At 31.9% G+C, this 27,356-nt stretch overlaps 1 protein-coding gene across 2 annotated transcripts; it reads left to right on the top strand.

Annotated features, from left to right (window-relative positions):
• The first annotated feature begins 2,027 nt into the window (after window positions 1–2,027).
• LOC118199593 (transmembrane protein 130-like) lies at window positions 2,028–26,536 on the top strand. Of its 2 annotated transcripts, none has more exons than XM_035371487.2 (6): window positions 2,028–2,304; window positions 2,377–2,688; window positions 11,963–12,268; window positions 16,892–16,976; window positions 20,962–21,164; window positions 26,041–26,536. In XM_035371487.2, the coding sequence occupies exons 1-6, from the start codon at window positions 2,244–2,246 to the stop codon at window positions 26,304–26,306; spliced, it is 1,233 nt and encodes a 410-aa protein (XP_035227378.1). In that variant the 5' UTR covers window positions 2,028–2,243; the 3' UTR covers window positions 26,307–26,536. The 2 variants fall into 2 exon arrangements, with proteins under 2 accessions (XP_035227378.1, XP_035227379.1); XM_035371488.2 differs by having other exon boundaries at window positions 2,031–2,304; window positions 2,392–2,688.
• Window positions 26,537–27,356: the final 820 nt, after the last annotated feature.

Here is a 27,356-nt window from a genome sequence, read left to right as displayed (position 1 = left end):
AGAGATTGTGTAGAGCCTTCACTTCAGTTCTTTTTTTTCCTACCAAGAGGAGAGGGTCCCCAAAGGGCTACCCATGTCCAAAGAGAGAAAGTGTAGAGCGTTCATTTCAGTTTTTTTTCCAAGTTTAGGGGAGGGAGGTCTCAAAATGACACCCCCCCATTTTCAAAGAGAGATAGTGTAGAGCGTTCATTTCTGTTTTTTCCAAAGTTAGGGAGTTTTCAAATGACTACCCATTTCAGAGAAAGAGAGAGAGAGAGAGAAAGCGTAGAGCGTCCATTTCAGTTTTCCAACATTAGAAGGTCCCAAAATACCTTCTGAATTCAAAGAGAGATCGTGTAGAGCGTTCATTTCCAGTTCTCCAAGATCAAAAGAAGAGGGTCCGCTTTTCCCAAAATGGCTTCCCAATTCAAAGAGAGAGAGAGTGAAAGGGTGTGTAGAGCGGTCATGTTCATTCTCCAAGATAGGGTCGTCAGCTTTTTCTCAAAATGTCATCTCCCCATTCAAAAAGAGATCGTAACCAATTTTTTTCCAGTTTTTTCCAAGATGGGGGGGAAGAAAACCTAGGATGGAATAACACGACACACAGAGAGAAAGAGGGAAAAAAAACGCCATCTTGTCATTTTCTGATAGGGTACCGGTGTTCGAATACTTTTGTGACCGACTGTAAATGGAAATGAACAAGCCCAAAAAATTCTAATTCGTGATTTTAACTAAAGCCGATGGAGTGTGATCGTAGAGACCACAGTCATCAAGTAAGAAGTAAAATCAAGCTTTAGGGCTTATTTACGGTATACGAAGAGATACGTTGCTAACTATGGTGAGCTCTTCTAGTATACTTTAGCTTAATAATGCTGTAGCTCTAATACAAGAAAAGGTACATTTCCTTAACTGAGAAATTACAAACAGATACACGTCATGAAGCGCTTCAGCCATCGGACATTGCTGGTGGTTCTTGAGGGGTCAACCGCTAGAGGTTTTGACCTCTAGTTGGCACTGTGCTCTGAGTCCTTTAGCTGGAAATAGAAGAATAAGCGCTTTTGCAAGACTTAACATTAGTACAGTGCTCCGCAACCTTTTCTCAACTGCGACGCACAAAAAATCTTTCTGGAATTTCGTGGCACATCAAAGAGTTCCGAGTTATCAAGGAAGTGCCGAAAAATTCAAATGTTGACACACTTACAATCACACACACAACAGTGAAATATATAAAAACATTTAAAATAGACATTATTAAGGAAAAAAATTGTCATTGTGTATTAAATACATGATAAAAATTTGCAAAATGTTAAATACATGTATTTGATTGCGGCACAGCTATATCCTACTCATGGCACACCAGTGTGCCGCGGCACACCGGTTGCGGAGCACTGCATTAGTACACGGAGTATAAACATTATACTCCGCGCATTAATATCTAAGTAAAACAAACATGAAAATGTTATTTGTTATATGGGAAATCCATAATAAAGTTGAAACTTATTAAACATAAATGAAGTAAATTATATATCAAGAAATTGTATTCTTGCTATGAGGACTTGAAATTTATTTGCCAAGTTTAAATGCGCTAATACTAGAATAATGAAAATGAATTGAGAGTTATATTATGGGTTGAAATAAGGTACAACAAAGTCCTCTTTCCGCTTTGGAGAATTCAAAGCAAAAGTCCTAATACTTTGCAAGTTAAATCACATTCTAATATCTATTGCTTTGATGAGATTTATTAACTATGAGCAGGGAGAAAAGCGAGGTTATTACACTTTTGGCCTGCGTTGACGAAATTTATTATGCACGGTTATATTGAATAGTAAGAGGACGCTTGAATGGATGCACAATTGTTCGATCATAGTTTGCTAGTTGTGCTATATGATGATCTGAATTTTGTACATTTCTGAAGAAATTACGCGCGGTCATCAGTAAATGAGGCATGAAGAATTTTTAAATCCATAGCTTCAGCCAAGGCCAACATCAGCTTTTATTTATGCCACGCATTTTACATTAACATTTTGGCTCCAGAAGCGGATATTTAGACAATGTGTGTGTTTGTTTTTACCGGAAGAGAGCCATTCATGTGACTTGTTTTCGTTATTCCACAATGTGTAGAGATAAATGCGTTTCTTCAAACGAGAGTATAATTAAAAGCAGATAAATGTGAGAAATCTACCATGAAATGAGCATTTGTGTAATAGTTCTGGTTTCTGTATCATTTATTGGATTTTATAATATTATCATGTGAAGAATTAATTATGAAATTGCTCTCAAAAATTTGCCAAATTTTTTTATTGGTATCACTCACAATTAATCAAGGTGAGTGTTATAATTATTATAATTATTGATATAGACCTGACATAAGGTTATCATTCAAAGTATTGAAATTAGTGCTTTTTGTTTCAGTTTTGTCATCCCGGAGATTGATTGTAACAAATGACGGCCCCGCTATACTTGGAAGCAATATAACATTTATTGCTGTGTTACAAGATTATGTTCCAAAATCTAATTTGCTATACGTATTCAGCGATGGAGTTCAAAAATTGCAGTATGAAACGCGGGCTGTTAACGTTTCTCTGAGTGTGGAATTGCCATCAACTCTTTATGATGAGGGGACTTACTTAATGAATGTGACAGTTGAAGATAATTTCGTAATATGGACTAAAACTGTTATTGCCAACTGCAGTGTATTTTCTATACAGAGTATGTATCCTTTAGTTTTATTTATGTGTGTAATAAGCATGCGATATTATGATATACTGTAGACGAAATATCTGTGTATAAATTTTATGGTCTTTAATTTTTAGAAATGTTTTGGTCATTTAAGCTGTAAATATATTATACTGCAGAATTAAAGTTGGTAAAATCAGTCATATTGGTATATGGCATATTGATGTATTTAAAACTTAAAAAATTGAACTTTTATTTTGTCACATTTTAGAATTCAATTCATACAAATAGCTTACTCAGAAAGTATGTAAAACCACAGTGCTTTACTTTGCTAGTGAATTCTCATTAGATTTGATGAATTCCCTTGATTTTGTCTTTTCTATATTTTCACCTTCAAGTGAGTGGTGTGATTGCATCCTAATTAATTACCGCAAATGGTCTTAGGGCAAAAAATTTAACTAGTAAAAATTCGTATGTAATTATAGGTAAAATCCTAGTATACGGTGCAGCCTTGGCACGATTTTGAAAATTATCGCCAACTCACTCCAAAATGACCCGTTTAACTACTCATCGTATATGTCTCGTTTACTGCTCATCATAAAGTCGCCAAAAGTAGCCAAATCCCTTGTGCACCGGATACTAGGATTAAACCGTAATTGTATGCCAGTACTGAAAGAAACAATCAGTCTGATAACAAATGGCTGTGACTTGTTTTGAAAACGAAGGGTAAAAGGTTATTAGCGAAGATATTCCTTTTGGCATCAGTTGTACCATTATTGGTGACTTTATCGTTTGCTCCGGCAAAATGGAAAAGTACCAAATGTAGTGATGTAGTTTTTCATTGCATATAACAGGGTTCGTACAGTCCTTACATTTTTTAAATCGATTTTTGGTCTTTAGAAGTCCTTAATTTCGGCCAAAATCATCAGAAGGTCTTTAATTTTAATCATCTGAAATTTCGGTCTTATTTTTACAACTGTTATTTTGAGTGTGAATTATCATTTTCGAGGAATATTTTTGGCGATTCACTGATAAAAATGATACTCTTTTGAATGAGTTCATGGGTTATAATTTGTTCCTATTTCTAATATAAAGTACTTCTGAGCAAGAACTGAAACATAAGCATTTTAAAATTATTTCATTTTTTTAAAATGAAGAGCTCTTAAACAACTTTCCGCTTTTGTGGATGTGAATTCTTTTATAAAACGGCTCGAAATTTGGTGACTTATCAGCATTTCGGCAATTTTAATATCACTTTCTATAGAAAATTTGGTTGATCTTTACAATATGGCAACTGGTAGTTTGGCGACATTTTGGAGGCGATAAAGGTTACTACCTAGCACTTTGGTAATAATGTGAGCAGTACTCAGTTCCGATTACGCATTATTTTGTGTGAGGGAAATGAGAGATCATGGGATATGTCATGTGATATTAATGTACGAATTACGGTTCTTTAATCGGAAAAGGGGGGAAATCGGGAAAAAATCTGGAAATTTTGTATTTGGCTGTATTCTGTGTTGTGTGAAACAGTGTTCATGAATTTTTGGATCCCATGGCCGTAACTAAAGTGAATTCGAAATGGGTATTTATGTATGTATTAATTTAATGTATGTGCTCATTTATATTTTAAGTAGTGTTTTTGAATTTAATTATATTTTAATTAAATGATAGTTATTTTGTGAATTTTATGTTTGTAGGAATTTGGTATACGTTTTAGTTGAAGTAAACGTGCATGGAAATAATTTAAATATCTGACAATAAGTATTTGTAATGGTTGCGGTATGAATTCGTTGGTGACGTGTATAATGTAATAGATGATTTAGAGGTAAACGTTTTTGGATATTTTATTTATTTTATATGTGGAAATGTTCATTACTTTTTCGCGATCAGGTAATTTCATATATGTGCTTTTTACCGGGTTTAAAGATTGAGAAAATTGTCATGTATTTTCATGAAATTTTTCTAATTTATGAGAAAAAAGCAGTGTACATGGATATAGTGAAGGGTGTGCGCAATGCCATTTTTGTGCAATTCTGGGATGTTTTTTTAAGTAAAAATAAGTCGGCGTGTACATGGTTTAGTGATATTTTAATTAAATGATAGTTATTTTGTTAATTTTATGTTTGTAGGAATTTGGTATACGTTTAAGTTGAAGTAAACGTGCATGGAAATAATTTAAATATTTGATACTAAGTATTTGTAATGGTTGCGGTATGAATTCGTTGGTGACGTGTATAATGTAATAGATGATTTAGAGGTAAAAGTTTTTGGATATTTTATTTATTTTATATGTGGAAATGTTCATATTTGGAAAGGGTAAATACTTTTTCGCGATCAGGTAATTTCATATATGTTCTTTTTACCGGGTTTAAAGATTCAGAAAATTATCATGTATTTTCGTGAAATTTTTCTAATTTATGAGAAAAAAGCAGTGTACATGGATATAGTGAAGAGTGTGCGCAATGCCATTTTTGTGCAATTCTGGGATGTTTTTTTAAGTAAAAATAAGTCGGCGTGTACATGGTTTATGTGTATGTGTTATTTTGAAAAACGCGTAAAGAGTATGGTATTGTGCACTTTTTCCCAATTTTGCAGTGAATATTTGTCATGATTAAGCAGTTTTGTTAGATAAAATTTCTAGCATAAGTGTAATTCGGCTAGTAGATTGTTGGAAGAAGTGTTCAGTAGATAAAAAGAAAAGAAACATGTCTTTACTTCGTGAAGACAAAATGGCGGCGGGAAAAAAAAATAGAGGGTTGCTGTAGGAGAGTTGGTCGCCAAATTTTCGCGAAAAAAACGCCAAGTTACCATAATGTAAAGATCAACCGAAAATTTTTAATTCGGAGATCTGGGAATTTTTTGTGTATTTTTTTTAAAAATCATTATAACATTGATAAATTTAACTAAATTAATGGTAATATATTGAAATTATATTTAGGAAATAAAATTAAAATAAAACATTTATATTTTTTTGCTGTCATATTATGAAGAGACATTACTTTCCGTTATTATACGGTATTTTGAATATGAGAAATAAACAAGATAATAAATATTATAGAGCACAGTTTACAAAAAAAATTCATAGCAAAAGCAAAATAGCTATGTAATTAATTAAAAATTTCTTCCTTTCAATTTTTTCAGGGTAAAAAGTTTTCCCAGTAATTGTTTCAGAATGATTAGAATATGCATCAGTTTTCTCTATAAAATTAATTTCACACTTTTTTTTCCACTGATTTTTTTTTTTTTTTTCAAACTATTTCTGGTCTTTTTTCTATTACAGAATTGGTAGGGCTAATTTTCTTTAGGATTTTAGACATTGCAACTTGGAAAGTTTAGAAGGATTTGAAAGCATTGTTTAGAAGGATTACAGACCCACAATTCTAGGAGGCTCTATTAAAATGTGACAAAATAAAAAATATCTTCATTGTATTAACACATAATGGATGTATTTTACAGAAATTTTATGATGAATTTCATACATTGTGAAGAATTTTTGGAAGGACACTGAAAATATAATGTTTGAATGTTGTACTTCTGATGCTAGAAGTCTTTTTCTTAACCTGTTTATCTTCTCTTTATTTTCTCAACTTTTCACTAGACACCTGCATCGAAAATACCAAAAATGTTTCTAGTGTTTTCACATGGACAGTCATTTATATAAAAAGGAATTTTTTTATTAATAAAGAAATTGAAAACTGACAATTTAAAAGATTCACCTTATACGTCTCAATGGATCATACACAGGGCTAGCACTGGGCCTTTTTCCCACCTGATGAAATCTCTGTGGTTCCTAAATTCTGCCGCTTAGTGCCTTCCCAAATTCAAACCAGCCCTAACCACATATCATTTCATATTTATTCTGAATGTTCATATTACCAAAGAAATCAAATTAGCAGCTTTTCCTTTATATTCTAAATGCATTTTGGTTTTTTAGAATAACAGAAATCTTTAATTCCAAAAATTCTGAAGTGAAGAGGAAACACATTTAAAGAAACTGAATGCATATGCAAATTATCAGTTGTTTAGAATTTTAGCATTTACTGTAGCTTTCTGTTTCCGTGTCCTCACCAGAATTCAAATCAGATCGTTTTTAAACTGAGATTTTTGGATTGTAATTTTGCCCTCCACTTGGATGTTGCAGTTCCTGCTACATCTGATAATTTGTAATTATTCATCTTTGTTTATCATTACTAATATTTGAATTTTTTACTACAATAAAGTTACTGAGCCACCTTAGATTAAATTTAAATTGAGTAGTCTTTGAATACTAGTCCACATTTTTAGTTTGAATTTGGCTTTTCCTGTTTACATGCATCACCAAGAGCTGTAGTTTATTTTGTCAGCATAACATAAGAATGTGCCTGTATGTTCCAAAGTCTTTTTAAATAAGAGGTATATTTAAATCTTTATGTGACGCTGTAGTTACCTTCAGACATAACGATAATTTTCTTCATGTCTATCGGAGGTTTTGGATTATTTAACTTTTACCAGATCACGCAAAACCTGGTTAGGTACTTAATGAATGTGACAGTTGAAGCACGCAGAAACTAGTGGGAACATTGGTTTGTGTATTGAAACAGATTGCTAATTGTTAGAAAAGATGTTTAAAGAGAAGAAAATTGATATAAATTAAGCCAAAATGTCTAGGAACACTTCGAATTAAAAAGAATCGTAAATATTTTGTTATGTTACTTTTAATGTGTAATTATCCTAATACTGTTTAAGAATCGGTGTCATAAATTACATGTATTTTAAACTGTGAAATGTTATTAAGTTGTGATTTTAATAATGGTCATGTAAATCTATAACGACTGAGGGTATTTAACTACCTAATGTAATTATTTATAACTAACTGCTCATCTTTAAAAGTTATCTATGCATATTAAAGCAAGTTATTGCTTTTCGTTAATCATTACCGTGGCCACAAGATACGGCACGTAAATGTAAAAAATATTGTAAACTTATTCTTTGCATCTAGTGAGACTTAAAATAATACAAAACAACTTCTCACCTCTGCTATATTAGAGGCTTATTGGAACTTTAAAATATATTAACCAAGCTACAATCCCAGAAACTGTATATGAAGGTACAACACTTGTAGAAACATTAGAATTTTTTTTTTTTTAAACAGAAACAGATGAAAAAGCACCTTCACCAAGAATCGAACTGCGGGCCTCTGGAATACGTGCCCAGCGTGCAAACCACCACACCACAAAAGTATGCCAAGAAGGTGGGAGAAATACTTTATATACTCCCCCTTTTAAAAGGCGACTGGGGTTTTAGGGGACCCAATTGCCAAATCCTGGGTGAGGAGAATCATCACCCACCACCCTTTTAGTTCGGGCGCCTCTAGAGACATTAAATATTTTTTGGAAGCAGGAAAGATGAAAAATATGCAAAGCCTTCGCTGGGAATCAAACCGCGGAGCCGAGTGTGCAGACCACCACACCATGAAGACATGCCAAGAAATGTGGGAGAAATACCTTACCTACAACAGGTTTTCAGATTTTTTTTCTGATCAACAGGTCTCTCTCTCAGCAAGAAGCAGCACTAGCAACAGCTAATCTTCTGTTTCAAATCATGCTGATTATGATTTTATTTTTCATTTTAAGCTATGCCATTTGACATAAAATTTACCTGCTATTTACTAAACCTCTAGACTGAGTAAGGACATGGCAAAATAAGACATAAAAGAAAAAATCAGCATAAAGTTGTTAATAAAATGAAAATGAAATGTCCCCAATCTTCTTTCAAATATGTCCAACTATTATACGTGTAAAATATTTAATGCTATTTGATAAATATTATATTGTGGTTTTCATTCTCAAATTTGTTTTAAAGTTATGTTTAATAAGAATGTATCCTACTTACGGATCTATTTTATTCTTAGAATGTTATTACAAATGTGAAATTCAGATATAAGCTGATTGAATTGAATTTTTTAGCTCCTATTGGCTGATAGGTCCTTAATTTTTTTCATTAATGGTCCTTAAGAGTACTTAATTTCCATGTGCAGAAATGTGTACGAACCCTGTATAAGGGTTACAAATGTTTAATATTGCCATTTGGCATTCATTGCTGTTTTTCTCAGCCATAAATAAAGCTTCCTTATTTTCTACTCTGAATAATTTTATTAATAATTTTCATAATTGACATTTTATGATAAAAGTAATCTGATCTTCAAGTATTATTTTAAGCACTTTTTAATTGTATAATTTCTGCATGCCATCTTACTAGATTTAAATTGTTGATCTATAATCCAGAAAAACCCCTAATCTGGAATAGCTGAAATCCCGACGAGCCTGGATTAAAGACTTTGTACTGAACTATGAAGAGAGAAGAGTCAATAATGTTGATTCAGCTAACACTTTTATTTTGTGATATTTCTGTTGGATGACTTCTTTGGGTAGCATACCCATGTGTTTTGAATCATACTTATTTCAAATGTCTTTATACATTTTCTTTTCAGGTGTATTTAGAACTTATAAATTTTGCTCTGGCTCCAGCCTGCTCATCTGGTAGGCTTACCTGCTAGTATATAAATAAAATAAAATAACTGAAAGAATTCCTCTCCCCACATACTAGTCTAGGAATAGAAAACATAATACTCAGTAAAAGAAAACAGGTGTCCTGCAAATGTGATTTTTCTTCCCACCAATTGAGATTCGAGTATATTGCTTTCAAATACCTGCTGGCTTGGGAGCCCCACACTGTGACCACTGATAATTAATTGATTGCCATATTGTTGTTAATTAAGACACAGTAACACACCAAACAAATACTAATTCAGAAGTCAAACAACAATTTGAAAATATAACATTGATTTTTTTTTTGTTTGACTTCTGAATTAGTATATTGTTGTTAGTCAGGATCACACTATTGACCTTGAGTGGTTCATAAACAGTAAGAGGAGCCTCAGTGATGCCATGTCTCTGTGTCATCTTACTTGATTTTAACTGATGGTTTAAAGTCCAGAAATTTCCAAAATCCAGAATCGGCAAAGTCCTGATGATTGCAAATCTCGGACTTTATACTATACAGTCAAAAGTCGTTGATCCGGACTCGTCGGGACTTCGGCGATTCCGGATTATAGATCATCAGTTTAAATATGGTAAGATGGCATGAGGAAATTACAAAATTAAAAATATGAAACTTAATTTATGAAATAAAGAACAATTATGATCTAAAGGGTATCAAAATTTACAAAAAGAAAAAGCTTAATATTTAATATTTATTTGTTTACTTTATTAAATATATCTTTCAATTAAGACACAATAACACGCCGAATAAATACTAATTCAGAAGTCAAACAACAAAAATCAGCGTTATATTTACAAAATTTTCACAGGACTAGTTTCGATGGTTTTACCGAACCACCATCTTCAGCTGGCGGTTTTGCAGCTGAAGCTATTTGACATAATCGAAAGTTCAAGCTTACTTTTATAAAATTGTTCTAACAGTCTGCAAAAAATAATAAGGCATATCCAATTTGAAGATTAAGGAACAACGCAATCTGCAACATTAACTGAATTAGATAATTTTAGCTTAGCTTATACCGTTCCGTTATACATTAAACGCGCATGCGTAAACGTATTATGGGCATGCACACACGCACATTCGCAGCCGTAAAGGTCTTACCCGCACGCGTAAACGCCTATGCGTCAACGCGACTCATGCGCATAAAGTTTGTAGCTTTGAGGTCCGGATTATGGGTGTCCGAATTAACGACTTTTGACTGTATTAATTAAAATTTTTTATGCAATATTAATGAAGTTTCTGTAAGTTATTGCACATTTTCATTCCCATTTTGATCAATCATTTTCAGTTTTTATTCTTAATAAGTTTCTATTTAAAATTTTCAGTATTACCATCTGTGTTATGCTACTTGTTATACAGTATAAAGTCCGAAATCCGGACTGGTTGGGACTTCGGCGATTCTGGATTTTTCCAGATGATAGATCATCAATTTAAATCTGCTAAGATGGCATTCAGAAATTATACAATTAAAAATATGAAATCATAATTTATGAAATAAAGAACAATTATGATCTAAAGGGTATCAAAATTTACAACAAAAAGCTTAATATTTATTTTTTATCTTTATTAAACATTTCTTTCAATGTAAGTTGTTTAAGATGCTTCCACAAAAAATTCAGAAAGCTTTATCTAGGGCCCGGCACTTGATACCGCCTGTTGCAGTCTCTATGGGTCCTAAATTCTGCTGCAAAGCACTTTCCTAAGTTTTAAATTTTCACTATGCCTAAACTTTAGATCCCAGTGCTTTGCGTAAATCATAAAAACTTTTCAGCCCGTAATTTTGCCGCTCGGTGCTTCCCCAAATTCCAAAAGTTTCGTCTTCCCTAAGTCCTGCTGTCCGGTGCCGACATATTCTGCTGCCGCTTCTGTGTTTATGGTGAATAACATATCAGTTATTCTTAATTAAAATAGCACTAAATGTAATCTTTTGGCCGTTGAGTTTCATTAATAAATTCTATTTTTAGCATATGAAAAGAAATTTTTGTTGAATTTTTCCTTGTCAACATATTTTAAAGCATTTAAAAATCTATAATCTTCGCCAAGCATAATGCTAGCATAAAAGGTTGCCATACTCTTGTTGCTCAATTACTAATATAAAAAAAGTTTAGACATCACAGCATGAGTTATTACTGAAGCTGTCATGTATTGATAAACATGCTGTGATGAAACCAAAATATAATAAATAATGACACGCCAGGTCGGCGTCAGGGATATAAAATAGATGATGTTTTGGTTTGAAATGTATGCCAAGTAGATACTTATGGAGCCAAATTATTAATCTTACAAATTTATGCATACATGATTGTTTTTCCATAACGAAGTATTTTAAGAATCAGAATTTTTAAGTGAAAATCTCTACATGTTTTATTATAGAAGAAAAAATCAAATGCGCATGTGTAAAGCATTAATAAAAAAAATTTTTTTTGTGGCTTTGAGGACCGAATTTTAGATCATTCCGGATAATGGACATCTGGATTTCAGACTTTGTACTATATTTTTCATTTTTCTCTGACTGAATAAAGTATTTTCTCTTTAAGGATATATATTAAGTGAAACTTAAGTGGATTTTTATATCTATAATAATTGCAAATAAGTTCTTTTTTGTGTGTGTTTTTAAATTTAAACTATTTGTTTTCACTCGTGAAATTTTATGGATGTGTACTTAATCTGTAGGGTGATATTTGATGTAAGTAAAATATAAGATGTAAATTTTTCATACAGACAGAAACTGACTGCTTTAAAATAAAATATTTTCTCCTTTTTCCCCCAGGAGATCTGATTGGAGAAATCTTAGTTTTCAGAGGTAATATAAGTTATGGAAATGATGTAAATGAAGTTGCTGTTGGAGAAAATGTGACCATTGTTACTGACTTACACAATCCTAGTGGATTCCTAAATAATTCTTTGATTGAATATGCCTGGAGCATCGATGCAGAGAGACATCAGACTTTGAAGAATGTTTTAACTTATAACTTTAGTGATGCAGGCATAAAGGAAATTAAATCATTTGCTTCAGCAACTTTCCCAAATAATGACTTCAGAGTGGGATTTTTCAACAAGATGATCACAGCAAAAGGTAAAGTTAATAATTAAATTGCAAATTTAGAATCGTTTATCCTTTGTTTTATCATGCTGCTCATTTTCGTAACACAGTAAAACTTTGGTTCACAAGCTGAATTTATTCCCGAAGATAATTTGTCTCCCAAAATCATAATCTGAAACTTTTCCATACATATTATAATGTAAAATTAATTAATCTGCTGCCAGATTCCAAATGATTGCTTAGAAAAGAAACTTCATGCATAAGTTTTACTGAAAAATTGATGGAGTTGATTAAATCTAGCATGGACTCACAATGGTGTAGTGAGGATAACTGGCACCCGGAACACAATACTTTTTTGTCCCCCCCCCCGAAAAACATATAATAATCTATATTATAAAATATACTCATAATAAGAAGATAATACAAATAATAATAAAGTGCAGTGTCTGCCTTAAAATACTCAAATATATTACGAATAGTCGCTACCTAACTACACTCTTACGCAATGCTATACAATTTTTCGGGATAACAGTCTCTGTTTAGGCTTTAAATTTTAAAGTAGAAAAAAAACTGCTTATAAAATCAAGACTGGGACTAAATACGGAAATGTCTCTGTGTCAGTGGAAAAATCAGACATACGTTCATATAGAATTAGTTAAAAAAATATTATCTATTTTACATATTTATATAATTACTTTAAAAGCAGAGTTTTTAAAAATGAAAAAAATTAATATCTATTATATACAATGTGTCCTGTAAATATTGCGACAAACTTTCTAGGGGAGGTAGAATACATCATAAGAATTAAAAATGGTGTAGGAACCCATGCCTGGAAATGTCAAGGATAACGGGTAGTAGAGGTAGAAGATGGGAAAGGAAACAAGATAGTGATTAATTTGGAGCATTTATTGGACATGAATACAAATGGTGTACAACAGCTTGAATGTCAGAACAGGTGCTTGAAGTTTGCACCATTATACGGCAAACATGCCTCACACCGGATGGACCATTGATTGCCAGAGATGTTCAAACACACTGGGAGTTTCTTTGATAGTAGCAGCTGCACAGGTGAGTCTTGGCATGAGATCCATTTCAGACACAACAGGATCATGATACACGACGCTTTTGATGGCTCCCAACAAAAAGAAATCAAGGCTCAATAAATCGGGTGAGCGTGGGAGCCAGGGAACCGGTCCACCACAACTAATCTATTGATTTGTTCAAATGGCTAGGAATATCCAGTCCAAAATGAGCAGGACCTCATCATGTTGGAACCACATGTTGCGCCTCGCATTTGATGGAACATCTTCAAGCAAGCCATGAAGAACCAGCTCCAGAAAGATCAGATAATTCGTGGCATTCAACTTGGATGATAAAATGTACGGCCCGACTAAGCAGGCACTGACCAAACCTGCCCACACATTAACTTTGAAGCATTGTTCTGCAGCATGATGCCGCATACCATGGGGTTTTTCTTTAGCCCATAAATGCTGATTGCGGTGATTGAATACACCATCCCTATTGAATGTGGCCTTATTTGTGAACAACACAAAAGCTGGGAAATCAACATCATGCGGACTTTCTTTCAGAAACCACTGTAGGAATGCACACTTTCAGGATAGTCATCGGGGAGCAGTAACTGAACCCTTTGGAGATGAAAGGCATGGCAGGACTTGGCATTCAAGACATGCTGGACACTGGTACAAGATGTTCTTAATTGAGAAGTAGTAGCACATATGCTGGTCCTTGGATAACTGTCCACCATATCCAACACACTTTCTTTCCTAACGACAGAACGACTTGGTCGTGGCCTGACCTCACTCGTCCCGCTCAGGACATCTTAATGACCCATTAGTCACACAAATTTTGATGCAAATGGGCAAACAAATACAGTACAAAGTCTTTAATCCGGACTCGTCAGGACTTCGGTGATTCCGGATTAGGGGTTTTTCAGGATTATGGATCGTCAGTTTAAATCTGGTAAGATGGCATGCAGAAATTATAAAATTAAAAATATGAAACCGTTATTTATGAAATAAAGAGCAATTATGGTCTAAAGGGTATCAAAATTTACAAAAAAAAAGGCTGATATTTATATTTTAACTTTATTAAACATTTCTTTCAATGTAAGTTGTTTAAGTTGCTTCCTTTTTTGTGCTAATACTTTCTCTTTAATTCTATAAACAGACATAATTTCTTGTTCAGTTCCACTGTTCAAGTCCTGTAATTGCTGTGTCGAGAATACCAACTAACTTATCAATCGAAATTTTTTCATTTTCAATAAACTGTCTGTCACTTTCTTCACTGTCGGAAATGGTACATCGAAACATGCTTTCTCTGTGTAGATCCAGAATCGGAAACTCTTTTTGAGATAATCGAAAGTTCAAGCTTACTTTTTATAAAATTGCTCTAACAGTCTGCAAAAAATAATAAGCCGGATCCAATTAGAAGATTAAGGAACAACGCAATCTGCAACATTAACTGAAATAGATAATTTTAGCCTACCTTATACCGGCCATTATACATTAAACGCACATGCATAAACGTATTATGTGCATGCGTAAACACATATGTGCATGCGTAAAGGTATTATGCATTTACGCATGCGCAGAAAGTTTGTAACTTTGAGGTCCAGATTAAAGACTTTGTACTGTAGTGGTGTGGTTGATGTCTATTGGGGAAGCGTTCTCGATAAATGAGTGCACCGGCTCGTCCATTACACTCAGCTGTTCCATACACGAAATGCATGTCTGCAAGCTCTCCGTTCGTATAGCGTTCCATTTCTTCCTATGGTACCTACCGCTCAAATGAGGCAATCCTCTCTTTGCACTAGCACTCTTCTGTACAGCACCCCCTGGCAGTGTACAATGATATTTCAAGGCATGGGTTCTTAAGCAATTCTTAGTCCTTATGATGTGCCCTACCGCCACCAGAAGTTTGTCGCAACATTTATGGGATTCCCTGTATAATAGATATATTTATTAATAATATAATGTCATATTTTAGTACCATAATATAATTAATAATTACTGTGTATACATTTTTCTTGCCTTTAATGAAGCAAATTTATCAATTACTTCTTCAAAGTCGATCATTTCAAATTTTTCTCTTCCTACATTTAAAAATGCTGTGAATAAGCCGGATCCAATTAAAAGATTAAGGAACAATGCAATCTGCAACATTAACTGAATTAGATCATTTTAGCTTAGCTTATATGTCCGTTATACATTAAACGCGCATGCGTAAACGTGTTATGCGCATGCGCACACACATATTCGCAGCCGTAAAGGTCTTACATGCATGCGCAGAAAGTTTGTAGCTTTGAGGTCCGGATCATTCCGGATTATGGGTGCCGAATTAACAACTTTTGACTGTATAGTGAACTTTAAAGAGGGCATTAAGTCTATTGTGATTTATGTGCTATTGACGAAGTAGACTTACTTCAAAATTAGTTAACTGTTAATTCAATATGCATAAATGAAATGCAGGAAAATTGTGTATAATTTAATATTCCTTACAAGGAAGTCGTGGTGTACACGTCAGATTTTTTTAAATATCAATTTGCGTGTTTTATATATTTAAGGGAAAATTACAAATGATGCAATTGCATATGATATGTTGATAATTCTGTGGGATAAATAACTTTATTTCAACAAATATTGAATAAAAAGGTTGTATGGAATTATTGCATCTTTCCTCTTCCCGTGACCAAGTTCTTATGATCGTTTGAATACTGATAGCTCAGGATTCAAATGCCTGAGAACAGGCTGCTTACATGGTTGGTTTTTGTGATTTTTTTCCATGTTTAACATGGATATCAGTATGTTTGCCTTTGAAAAATTCTCCACAATGACACCCTTCTCCTTAGGCAGCCCTCATGAGCTTTCCCATATTCAAATAAATCATCTGACTCATAGTGTAAATGGTTAAGATATCCAGCTAGTAACTGGAAGATCAATTATTCAGATCCTGGCTAGGATGCAGCTGATTAGTTAATTTCTCATCTACCTTGCTCTAATCAAGTTAACAGTTTTTACAGTGGTGCCCAGACTAAAAATGTGGTGGATGATAATTCATCATCATAAATGAATGTCTTGAATTATTAGAGACTTTAGGCCCCTTAGTCATTAATTAATATTAAAAAAATAGATATATTCTCTGTCTTAAGATGAGGGGCCACTAAAAGCTCAAATGAAACGGGTTCCTCACATGATAAATCCACCACTATTCATCACTACCTGCATATGGTAAACTGTATCTTATGCTGTAGAAACTGTAAGGGGGAAAAATTATAAGGAATTTCACTGTCTGTGAGTTAGCATATCTAGTTAGTAATTTGAAGATTTATGATTCACATTTCAGCAAGGACATAAACACATTTTTTCACCCCAGAAACAAAGGGCATGATACATTTTTCACTGCAAAGTTCTAAAAAAAAAAAAAAAAAAACAAGACCTGTTCAAGATTCTGTATATTTTCATAAGCTTATGAATTTAAAACTTCAGGATATTGGATTTCAGTAAATAAATATATAGATTAAATAAGTTATTTCCATAAATTAAAATATTTTTTAAATATATATATATTTTTCAATAGTTTAAGAATTTTAATATGATGCCATTTGTTTGTGGAGTCTTATTTTCCTTCTGTCTCTAGTGCCTGTCAACAATGTGAATATTTCTGGAAATCCTTTTATTTTCCATGGAGAAATACTGAATCTTACTATTACTTGCAGTGGAAGGTAAGCTGATATTTATTTATTTATTTATTTTAATTAAGATTGGGTTATGCATTAGTGTCCAAGACTAAACTGGCAAACACAAAATCAAGATTTTCTTAAAGTCTGCAAAATGGGATTTAAATAGTTTTTGTTGAAATCAAAAATGCCATTTGAAGCATTCAATCAAAATTTCCTAAATTTTTTACTGAAACTAACATTATGTCAGCCAGATATAAAACTAGTCATCAGTATACATACTTTTTATCATTCAGTATCAGCAGCTGAAGTTTATCCTTAACTTTTGTGCATTAATAATTTTCCAGCTTTATTGGAAGATTCTAAACTGAAAGTATTTTGAAAATTAAAACTAGGCCAATGTTGAATTAGCATAGTCAGGTGCCTGAATGTTTTGCTCAAAGAAGTCTGAATTCTTTGAAAGTATTTTCAAAAAGAAATTGAAGCTATAACTAGAAACCCAAGACTACCTGATAGTTGTGACGAGTTGAGAAATCCATTATTTTGAACTAAAACTTGAAATCAAAGCTAAATAACATCCCCCCTTTTTTCCCCATTCTTAAACAATGGTGCTGTAACTTATTAAAAATAGTAATTATATGAATTCCATCTTTTTTTTTTTTTTTTTTTTTTTTTTTAAGAAATGAATGAAGTAATTGTATTTTATTTTTATTACTTTTGATGTGAGTCTTTCTTTAGGTAAGTGGCTACAGGAGCTGTCCAGAGCATATCAGAAAAGATTCATTTCTGAAACTAATTATGTTGTGAGTTTCAAAGGAAAAAAAGACCATAATCAAGTCTACCATGTTAACGTGTTAAGACCTTATCATAGGCGAAACAGAGTTGGTTAACCTTATGATTACAGAAGATGAATCTGAAACTGATATGGAGGAAAATTTCCCAACAATTGACTCTGAACCAACATTGTTCGATTTTGAGGAAATTGAAGGAAACAGTTCCTTAAATGATAAGCTAAATGAACAACAAATTCAAGAATTGCATGAGCTGCTGTTGAAATTTTCAAAAATATTTTCTAATAAGCTGGGAAAAACACATTTAATAATGCATGATATTTAATTGACAGAAAACACACCAATACACTGTAAACCATACAGAATTTCTCCTAGCCAAACAGATATATTAAAAACAGAAATTGATAAAATGCTTCAACATAAAATAATTGAAATAGGAGATTCAGATTACACTTCTCCTATGATTCTAGTTGAAATAGCACAAAGGGATCCTAGACCATGCATCGACTATAGAAAATAGAATAAGTTGACTAAAACACAATTTTTTTCCTTGCCTAATATCAAACAATGAGTATAAACTGTAGCAGGTGCAAAATATATAACTCTTTTGGATTTAACAAAGGGATATTGGTAAAAACCATTAACACCTTATGCCCAAAGATTATCCATTTTTGCTACAAGTTTTGGCACATTTAGACGTCTACTGATGCCTTTTGGACTTAAAAATGCACAATTTTCATTTAGCAAAATGATGGCTCAAATTCTTCACGGTTGTGAACACTTTGCTGTTCCATATTTAGATGACGTGACAATCTTTTCAAACACCTGGGAAGAACAAGTCATCTGAAAGCCGTTTTGACAAAAATAAAGGATGCTAGTTTAACCATTAAACCTATAAAATGTAAATTTGCTCAAGATAGAGTAAAATATCTAGGACATATTGTAGGTCGTGGTATAAGAATGCCAAGTGAAGTCAAAGTAAAAGCTATTCTTCATTTTCCCGTGCCATCCACAAAATGTCAAGTCAGAGCATTTTTAGGATTAGCGGGATATTGTAATCATTACATTTCAATGTTCTCATCTACAGCAGCACCTTTAACCGAAACTTTGAAAGGAAATCTTTTGGCTAAAAAATAATGCAAGTTTGAATCTGCAACTTATGAGATGGGCACTAGTATTACAACCCTACAATTACACAGTCGTTCATTGAAATGGCAAAAACCATAAAAATGTAGATGCATTAAGTCGTACTCCCTGGCCTGATTAAAGAATTTGTTTCCCTATATAGATAAAACATATTTTGTTCTTTGCTCTCTTCCTTACTGTATATTATTATGTTATATGTAGTACAGTATAAAGTCCGCAATACAGATTCGTCGGGACTTTGCCATTCCGGATTAGGGTTTTTTCCGGGTTATAGATCATCAATTTAAATCTGGTAAGATGGCATGCAGAAATTATTCAATTAAAAATATGAAACCGTAATTTATGAAATAAAGAGCAATTATGATCTAAAGGGTATCAAAATTTACAAAAAAAAAAAAAAAAAAAAAAAAAAAAAAAAAAAACTTAATATTTATTTTTTTACTTTAGTAAACATTTTTATCAATGTAAGTTGTTTAAGTTGCTTTGCTTTTTGTGCTAATACTTTCTCTTTAATTCTATAAACAGACATAATTTCTTGTTCAGTTACAAAGTTCCACTGTTCAAGTCCTGTAATTGCTGTGTCGAGAATCGCGACTAACTTGTCAATCGAAATTTTTTCATTTTCAATAATGTTCTGTGTTACTTTCTTCAGTATCGGAAGCGCGCATGGGTAAACGCTTTACTGGCTTTGCGCGCATGCGTAGCGGACGTGCGCATCAAGCGCATCATCTCATGCCTGAGTTTGTGGCTTTGAGGTCCGGATTATAGATCATTCCGGATAATGGACGTCCGGATTAGACTTTGTACTGTATTTCAATTATGTATTGTGTTGATATTCTGTTGTTTTGAAAAAAAAATTGTAAACTGTAATTTATAAAAAATAAAGTTTATCTAGAGGGGGAGAGGTTGTAATATTTTATTATTTAACAAATAACTACATTTATTATTGGAGTGGGAATGCCATATTTGTATGCTGTAACTGTTGCTCAGCAAAGTAAGAAGTTGTTTAAAATTGTTAATTCTGAAGTTTTACCAGCTAGTAGATGAAAAATTTGTAATTAAAAGACTGTATTCAAATTATCTATCTCCGTAAATGAAAAATAAAATTTATGTTTTACTAAGAAGATCATCTGTTATTTTGTTAAATACTGCAAAATATTTTACAATATATATAAAACTAGTTTTTGCAATAAAATGTAGTCACAAGCTCTGTATTAAATTCACAGTAATTAAACTCACTCGAGCTCTTTCAACTTATCTGATGGCTAGAAGGTGCTGGAAAATGATATATAAAACAATTTTATGTTGTGTTAGTAATAAAAATATGCTTGAGATATGGTAAGCAGTACTGATGCTAGACCATCAGCTGCCCACGTGAAAATTAAAACTGGCCACGCTTTTTTACAGAAATATAGTATGTTTGATAATCGTTTGGCCACGCACGTGCTGTGCACCATCTTGTCTCTCACTAGGATCGTCCCTGATGGTAGGTATGTTGATCTGTAAACAATATTATATAGTAGTTGCATTTAATTGAAAATTGCATCGCCGTTATTCTGTTAGCCATACGTACCATAGTCTATGCTTGATATATTTGGGCAAAACCATTATGAAATGTATTGCATATGTCTCAGAATCTTGAGAGATTAGGGTTTCCTTCCTTAAGATCTTTTTAAAGTTTTTGCAAATAGGTAATTTGTAGTATTAAACTAACACAGTAGATGGGGATGATCACTCTGCATGTTGGCACTTCTGAATGTGTTATGTTTTAAGAGGTTAAAGGATCTTAAAGTAGCATACATCTTTCTCCTGTGTAGATGATTATAGTCAATATGTAATTGATTAGAATTTATTTTCAGTAAAGAGAATTTTTGTTCAAAAATGTACCAAAAAGCCAAGGAGATTTTTTTTATATGGCCCAGTATATTTTTAAAAGGCTTCAAACTGCTTTATTAAACTGTGTTTTAGTTCTTATTCCGTAGTTGCTTGCTAGTAGTGTTGATCTATAAAAATAAGTCTTTTTAGTTGTATAATTACGGTAAATTTTTAAAAAATATTTTTAATGAAATTCAAATTATTTGTTCGTTTTACAGTCCACCATTTACATATTGCCATGAGTTTGTGACCGAAAATACTTCCGTGGAAAACTTTACTTGTACTCACTTAGCTACATTTACCAGTTGCCATATGGAAATCTTTAGATACTTTCAGGACTACGGAACTTACCATGTTGGTATTTATATTAGTAATGGGGTTAAAGATGTGAAAAGAATTCTTGAAATAATGGTTATTAATGGTAAGTAACTTTTTTTATATAAAGTCTTTTGTTTTAATGTTAATTTTTTTTCATTTAGGTTTCTAATTTTATATTTATCACTTTTATTTCATGTTATTTATATCTTATTTGCTGCAGTTTAAGCTAAGTACATAAGAAATCATTTATATTATTAAAACATAGTAATATGATTCAGTTTAATATATGATCAAATTTTCAAAAATAGTGGGGCATTAAGAATAGTATAAAACAACAACCTGTTAACAAAATTAAAAATGCAAAAACATCCATAAGAAAATACTTACCTCCCCCTCCCACACACACACACACACACCACTATTCTCTCCATGGGTACAACAATCTGTTTTAGCTTAAAAAAAATCAGAGAACTGTAGAAACTCAGCATCGTAGGCAAGTCAGCACTGTGCATACTGTCATTATTCCCATAAACACACAGATAATGCTTTGCTTTAAAAAATATTAGAGAGTTGCACAAATTTGGCATATGGCACACTTTTGCTCTTCCCATGCTCATAGCAATCTGCTATCACTACTTAAAAATAATACAAATAAAAAAAAAAAAAAAAAAAAAAAAAAAAAAAACAGAATTGCATGGAAAAAAAACAGAAATGCAGAATTGCAGTATAAGGAGAAGTCGGACATGATCAGATCATCTGTCATTGTATTGCAAAAGATGCTTTGAGTGGAAAAGCAGAAAGTGCCTAACTTCTTTTGTAACTATTTAATGAGTGACCTTACAGTCTATGATGAAAGTTGTTTGTTTTGATGTATTCATCATACCTTAAAGTTTGTTCCATTAGTTTTGAAACACGTTATGTAGGAATATGATGTGTCTACAAAATTTAAAGCCTGAATTTTTTCGATCAGTTGTATAAAGTTGTGAGGTAGTAATTAATAAGTCATCTCAATTTACTTGCTTTGATGTATTTTCCGCTTTTAGAAGAATTTAGAAACGGGCTCATATGAGTTACACGAGTGCACACTGGGTCCAAAAAACCCAATTCGTGTTTTTTCGTGAAAATATTGTAAATCTCCAGAAAAAGTGTTATATCTATGCCAATAATAAATTTATGATCAAATTTTAAAAATATGTACATTAAAATTTTTAATATCTTCAAATGTTTTTATGAAATAAAATTTCTTAAAGGAATAGAAAATCGTATTACATACTAGCATAGGAAAAAAAATAGTATACCTTTACTCTGCATCAATTCTTATTTTCTTTATTAGCACTACAGATACAGAGAAAAATGCAACAACAAATGTTAGCAACGCATTGAAGAATGTGTTTTCATGTGTTCGAAATACAAATATTTTTCACATTTGGTAAAGCTCTTTTTCATTTTTCTTTGCTTTTTTGCTGGGCAAATACTGCATCTTTTTTTTTTTTTCCTTTTCTACCCCCTTTTTTGTTTCCGATAATTTTTTTCCAATAAAACAATTTATGTCATTCTCAATGTCATTTTCAGACTCTATATCCCTGTCTAAATCAGTATCATGTGAACTTAAAATTCATGATCACTTCCATCCTCATTTTCTACAATACATTCTTCACCAGTTGATGACTTTTGCAACATTTCTTTGTTGTAAGATAAATTACGCGACATGTTTGCCGCTTTCTATACTATCACAAATCAACTATATAATAGTAACACGAAAAGGCTCACTGGGTCTAAAAGACCCGATCCGATCAAAATCAAGACTCTGAGTTCAAGCTCTATTGAAAACATAAAGAGGTTGACCTAAAACATGACTACACTGGACCTCAATAACTTGCATGAAATAAGCGTACTTTGAGAAATATTTGTTTAATCGCACAGATGGGTTAAAAAGTTTTTTTTTCTTTAGTCCAAAGGAGCAATTTGCCCAGAAGGACTATTAATTTTGTTTTGGCATTTGGTGCCTATTCGCTATAACCGTTGATTCACTTTTCAAATTGTTGCCACCAAATATTATCCCCCCCGTGTCATATTTAAAGAAATTAAATGAAGAAGAATCGTCATAAATGTATATATGTTTCTTGCATTGTGATAAAACAACAGTACTTAGAGCCACCAAATTTTGAATAATGTAATCTTCCACCAAATATAGGCATCTGGAAGCCCTAATTTGGAATTTGAAATTTGTTTTATTATAGATTTCATATTTTGTAACACTTTAACGAATTTTTTATTAATAAACTCAGCGATTTTAAAGCGATCAATGACAACACTCTACCGAGAGGGGGACATTTTTATTTTCAGCACACAAGACTCTTTATCAGAAATTCTAAAGGTATTCTCATTTTAAAATTATTTTGCGATATTGCTGAATTGAATTGAATATTATGGTTTAAATGCGAAGAACATGATATTTAATAAGTAAAGGTAACGCACAGAACCTTAAGAAAGCACCCTTTTGGGCGTAATATAAAATCTAAAAGCTTTCAGATTTTTTTTATATATTATTATTTATTATTAGTATTATTTTATTTTATGAGCTTTGTTTTTGGATTCAAAACCATAAAGGTGAGAAGTAATAAAATTGCCTCTGCTGAGTGCATCCTGAAACAGATTACCAGAAAGAAAATTGTGATTATTCGTAATCATTCTCCTTACTCTCCAATGTGGCAGCCCTTTGCTACTTTTTATCTTTGAAAACATTTAAAAAAATTCAGAAAAATAAAAATAGAGAATTAAAGAATAGTCAAACAATTGACTTCTGAGAAGATATTAGGGAATGTAAGCATTAAAGGAAACAAATTAATAGGCTTAAAAAGTAAAAAAATTGTTTTCTTTTAATCTCTTTGTCTCTTCATAAGCCCTGTTCACAAGAGCAGATTCGACTGGTAGCGAAAACTGGTTCTTCCAAAGTGTCCTATTCACACGGTGACAAGCATTAACTGCCTCTTTGAATTGAAGATAGAACGTTCCTACCTCTCAGGAGCAAGGCAAATGGGGAGATTTCCCCATACTGATTGTGCGGTTCACTTAATTTTAACAAACATGGCTGACGTGCAATTGACTGTGAGCGAAACAATCGCATTGGTAGATATCTGAGGATGAGGTATAATCCAAAAAATTACATAGAACCGTACGAAATACGGAAATTTGTAAACAAGTACGGACGAGGTTATCTGATGCTGGGTATTCCAGAAATACTGTTCAAATTAAAACTAAAGACGCGTATATCGGCTTCAACTCGACAAGGGGACTCGGTACCTTTTGAATGATTTTTTTATTTAAGAACTTTCATCTACTTTTATTATTGCTATTAAATGGTTTTATAAGAAAAAATAATTTTAAGCTGAAAAAAAAATTTTTCGAGTATTTTTTTTAATTATAAATTTTTGGAAGAAAAGTCTAATAATTAAAATGTCATTCATCTCCTACAATTTTCAATGATTTTCCCCCATATTTTCATATTGTATTTATTAGAAAGTTCTTCACTTTAAGGGTCAATTTTGCAATTAATGAATTAGTTTCTGAGAAAAAATAAAACCATGTTTTTATGCAAAAACTTTGAAACAAATATGATCTCGATCACATTTCCACTTCAAATATTTTTTTTTTCAGTATTTTGCGAAACCCATTCTTGTTTCTCTAAAGTATATAACTTTAAATAAGCGGTAAAAATATTAAATAATTTAGGTCATATATATATATGTTTTAGGACTTTAAATAAAGGGATTTATTGAAAAAATGCAAATTGAGAAAACACAGTTTAAAGAATATAAGCTGCCTACATGGTCATTAAATCTTTTCAAATTTCTTAAAAATTTTATTACTGAATTTCATTACATATATATATAAAATAAAACCTAGTGCTAATCAATTGATATAAACATAAATTACAAGCTTTTATTTGAAATCTTCGTAAAACACGTTCAGAACAATTTTAACAGATGAATTAATTTTAATATATTTTCTAAAATGTTTATAATCAATATTAAAACATTTGTAATTAATATTAATTTTTCGTTTTATTCTTTTTTTCAAAAAGAAGCAAAGTTTGAAATTTTAGCAGCCACAAAACATTTTATTTAAAACCACTCAGAAGCATATGTGGTTTCTTTTCTTTTTTTAATCATTTCGTCTCGTATATAAATTGCCTTTTTAATTAATTTAAGTGTATTTTAATTAATTAAAGAATTAAACTCCGATGGCATTTAATAGCAGTAGTAAACAATGTCAAAAAAGTTGTAAGTAAATGTTAGAAATCTGCCAGTCTGATTCACGTTTGTAGTATCATTTATTGCTCGCAGTGGCTTATGGGTTAAGGGATGGAAGACAATGTGTAGCTGAACCGGCCCTGAAGGCAAAACCCTTTCATATCCCCATTTCTCCCTAATACAAACTGTGGCTGTGAGAAAGAGCATTGCATGTGAATGGGGCTGTAGAGGAGCAACCCAGTGTTCTTAGATTTCATAAGGTTAGTGGTGTAGTGTAATTGCATTTCTTTTTCATACTGAATGTAAGAAATTGTGGTGATAGTTTTAAATAGCCCTTAAAAACATGAACATACACATGCTTTGAAGGAAAATGTAGATGCAGAACTGAATTATTTAGAGAAATTAGCATTTAGTATTGTATGAAAGCATTGTAATTAACATGTGCTATGCTTTTAATAATGAGAATGCTTCCCATTACCTTTTTAAGCTTTTAATTTAAAAAAAAAAAGACATTTGATTATGCATTAGCCTCCAGATTATTATTATTATATTGAAAAATGAGTAAATATATTTCAATTGTTTGATTTTTTTTTCTTGTAAATTCATTCTATGTTTGTACCATAGCATAATAAATGTACATATTCTTATTTTTAGATAACTTTTTACATGTAAGTGAACTGGATAATTCTTTATGTGTTGTTATAAAATTCAATATTTGTATTCCAGTGACTGTGCATCCAACATTGTCAACTGTCATCATTCCAATTGTATGCAGCCTTCTTACATTAATTATAATTGCTATTGGAATTGCCTTGTATGTGCAACAGAGGAATCAGTTGGCAGTTGAAGTGGCCAATTTTGACTTTCAAGATGATTCAGATTCATACTCTGAAAGGACCTTCTTTGAAAAGATATTTGATTCATTTACTTGTAAAAATTGTGGGAGAAGTCAGTTTGCTTGTGGTGATAATGAATCTGATCCTTTGATTTAAGAAGAATCTCATGAAAGAGTATTTATATCTGAATTTGTGTAACTTATTAGCATCAAAGTTTTTCTATTGTTATGAACAGTATAATCTGTAAGTATTCTATACTTATGTGGGGTCTACATAAAATTGCACTCTCTATATCATTTTGTCAAGGAATAGATTGGAGTAGAATCAAGTGGTATATGTAAATATTTATTAAATAATCAGATAAAATATATTTTTTCTGTATAAAACTTGTGCAAATACCTTTTATGATATTCATAATAGGCATAAAAATCAAACAAATTCAGACAAACCTTGTGATTAAATAAATACATAAAAAGTAACTTGTAAGTAAAATGCAAATATTTAGAAAAGGAAACAATTTTCAGTTGATCAGTTTAACTCCATTTTCAGAAGCAAAGTGTAATTTCTCAGAAATTTGAAAAGGTGTCTAAACTAATTGTATGTGATGAAATGCCATTGTCAGTGCATGTATAAAATTAAGTTGACTTCAGAATAATTAACAGATTATTGTTTGAAAGAATGTAATTATAGTTATAGCATCTTTGACCATATGCTTCCAGCAATGATAATTAAAGCAATGCACTAGGATATTTATCATTTTTTAGGATTGGAATAATTTCAGCTTTTCACTTGGAAAGCCATTTTTTTCAGGGTTAACAATATGAAACTCTTCCATTGATCTTTCACCTAAAAATTGGGTAAAATTATACTAGGACACATGGTGAAAATCCAAAAGTCAATCCTAAATTTTCACAGAGTAAAAAGAGTTTCAAATATCATGTATTTAAGGGTCATCTTTTCTCATTCTGGTGAATCTTATTAGATGGTTATCACTTGCTGATAAAATTCAGAAAGAATCTTGGTTTTAAAAGCTCTGGCATTTGTCTTTGCATTATTGTTTGAAAGAATGTAATGATGATACAAAAAGAAAAGAAGAAAAATATTAGTTATTGAAAAAGTATATTATATGTATGGTATATTATATATAAAAAGTATATTAATATGGACAAGACAACAGTAATATAGACAGTAAATACGAAATAATGC

This window comes from Stegodyphus dumicola, chromosome 8, assembly GCF_044657685.1.
Source record: "Stegodyphus dumicola isolate Sdum_Otavi_A_Nest chromosome 8, ASM4465768v1".
NCBI classification, from domain to species: domain Eukaryota; kingdom Metazoa; phylum Arthropoda; class Arachnida; order Araneae; family Eresidae; genus Stegodyphus; species Stegodyphus dumicola.
This window is presented reverse-complemented; position numbering and strand designations above follow the sequence as displayed.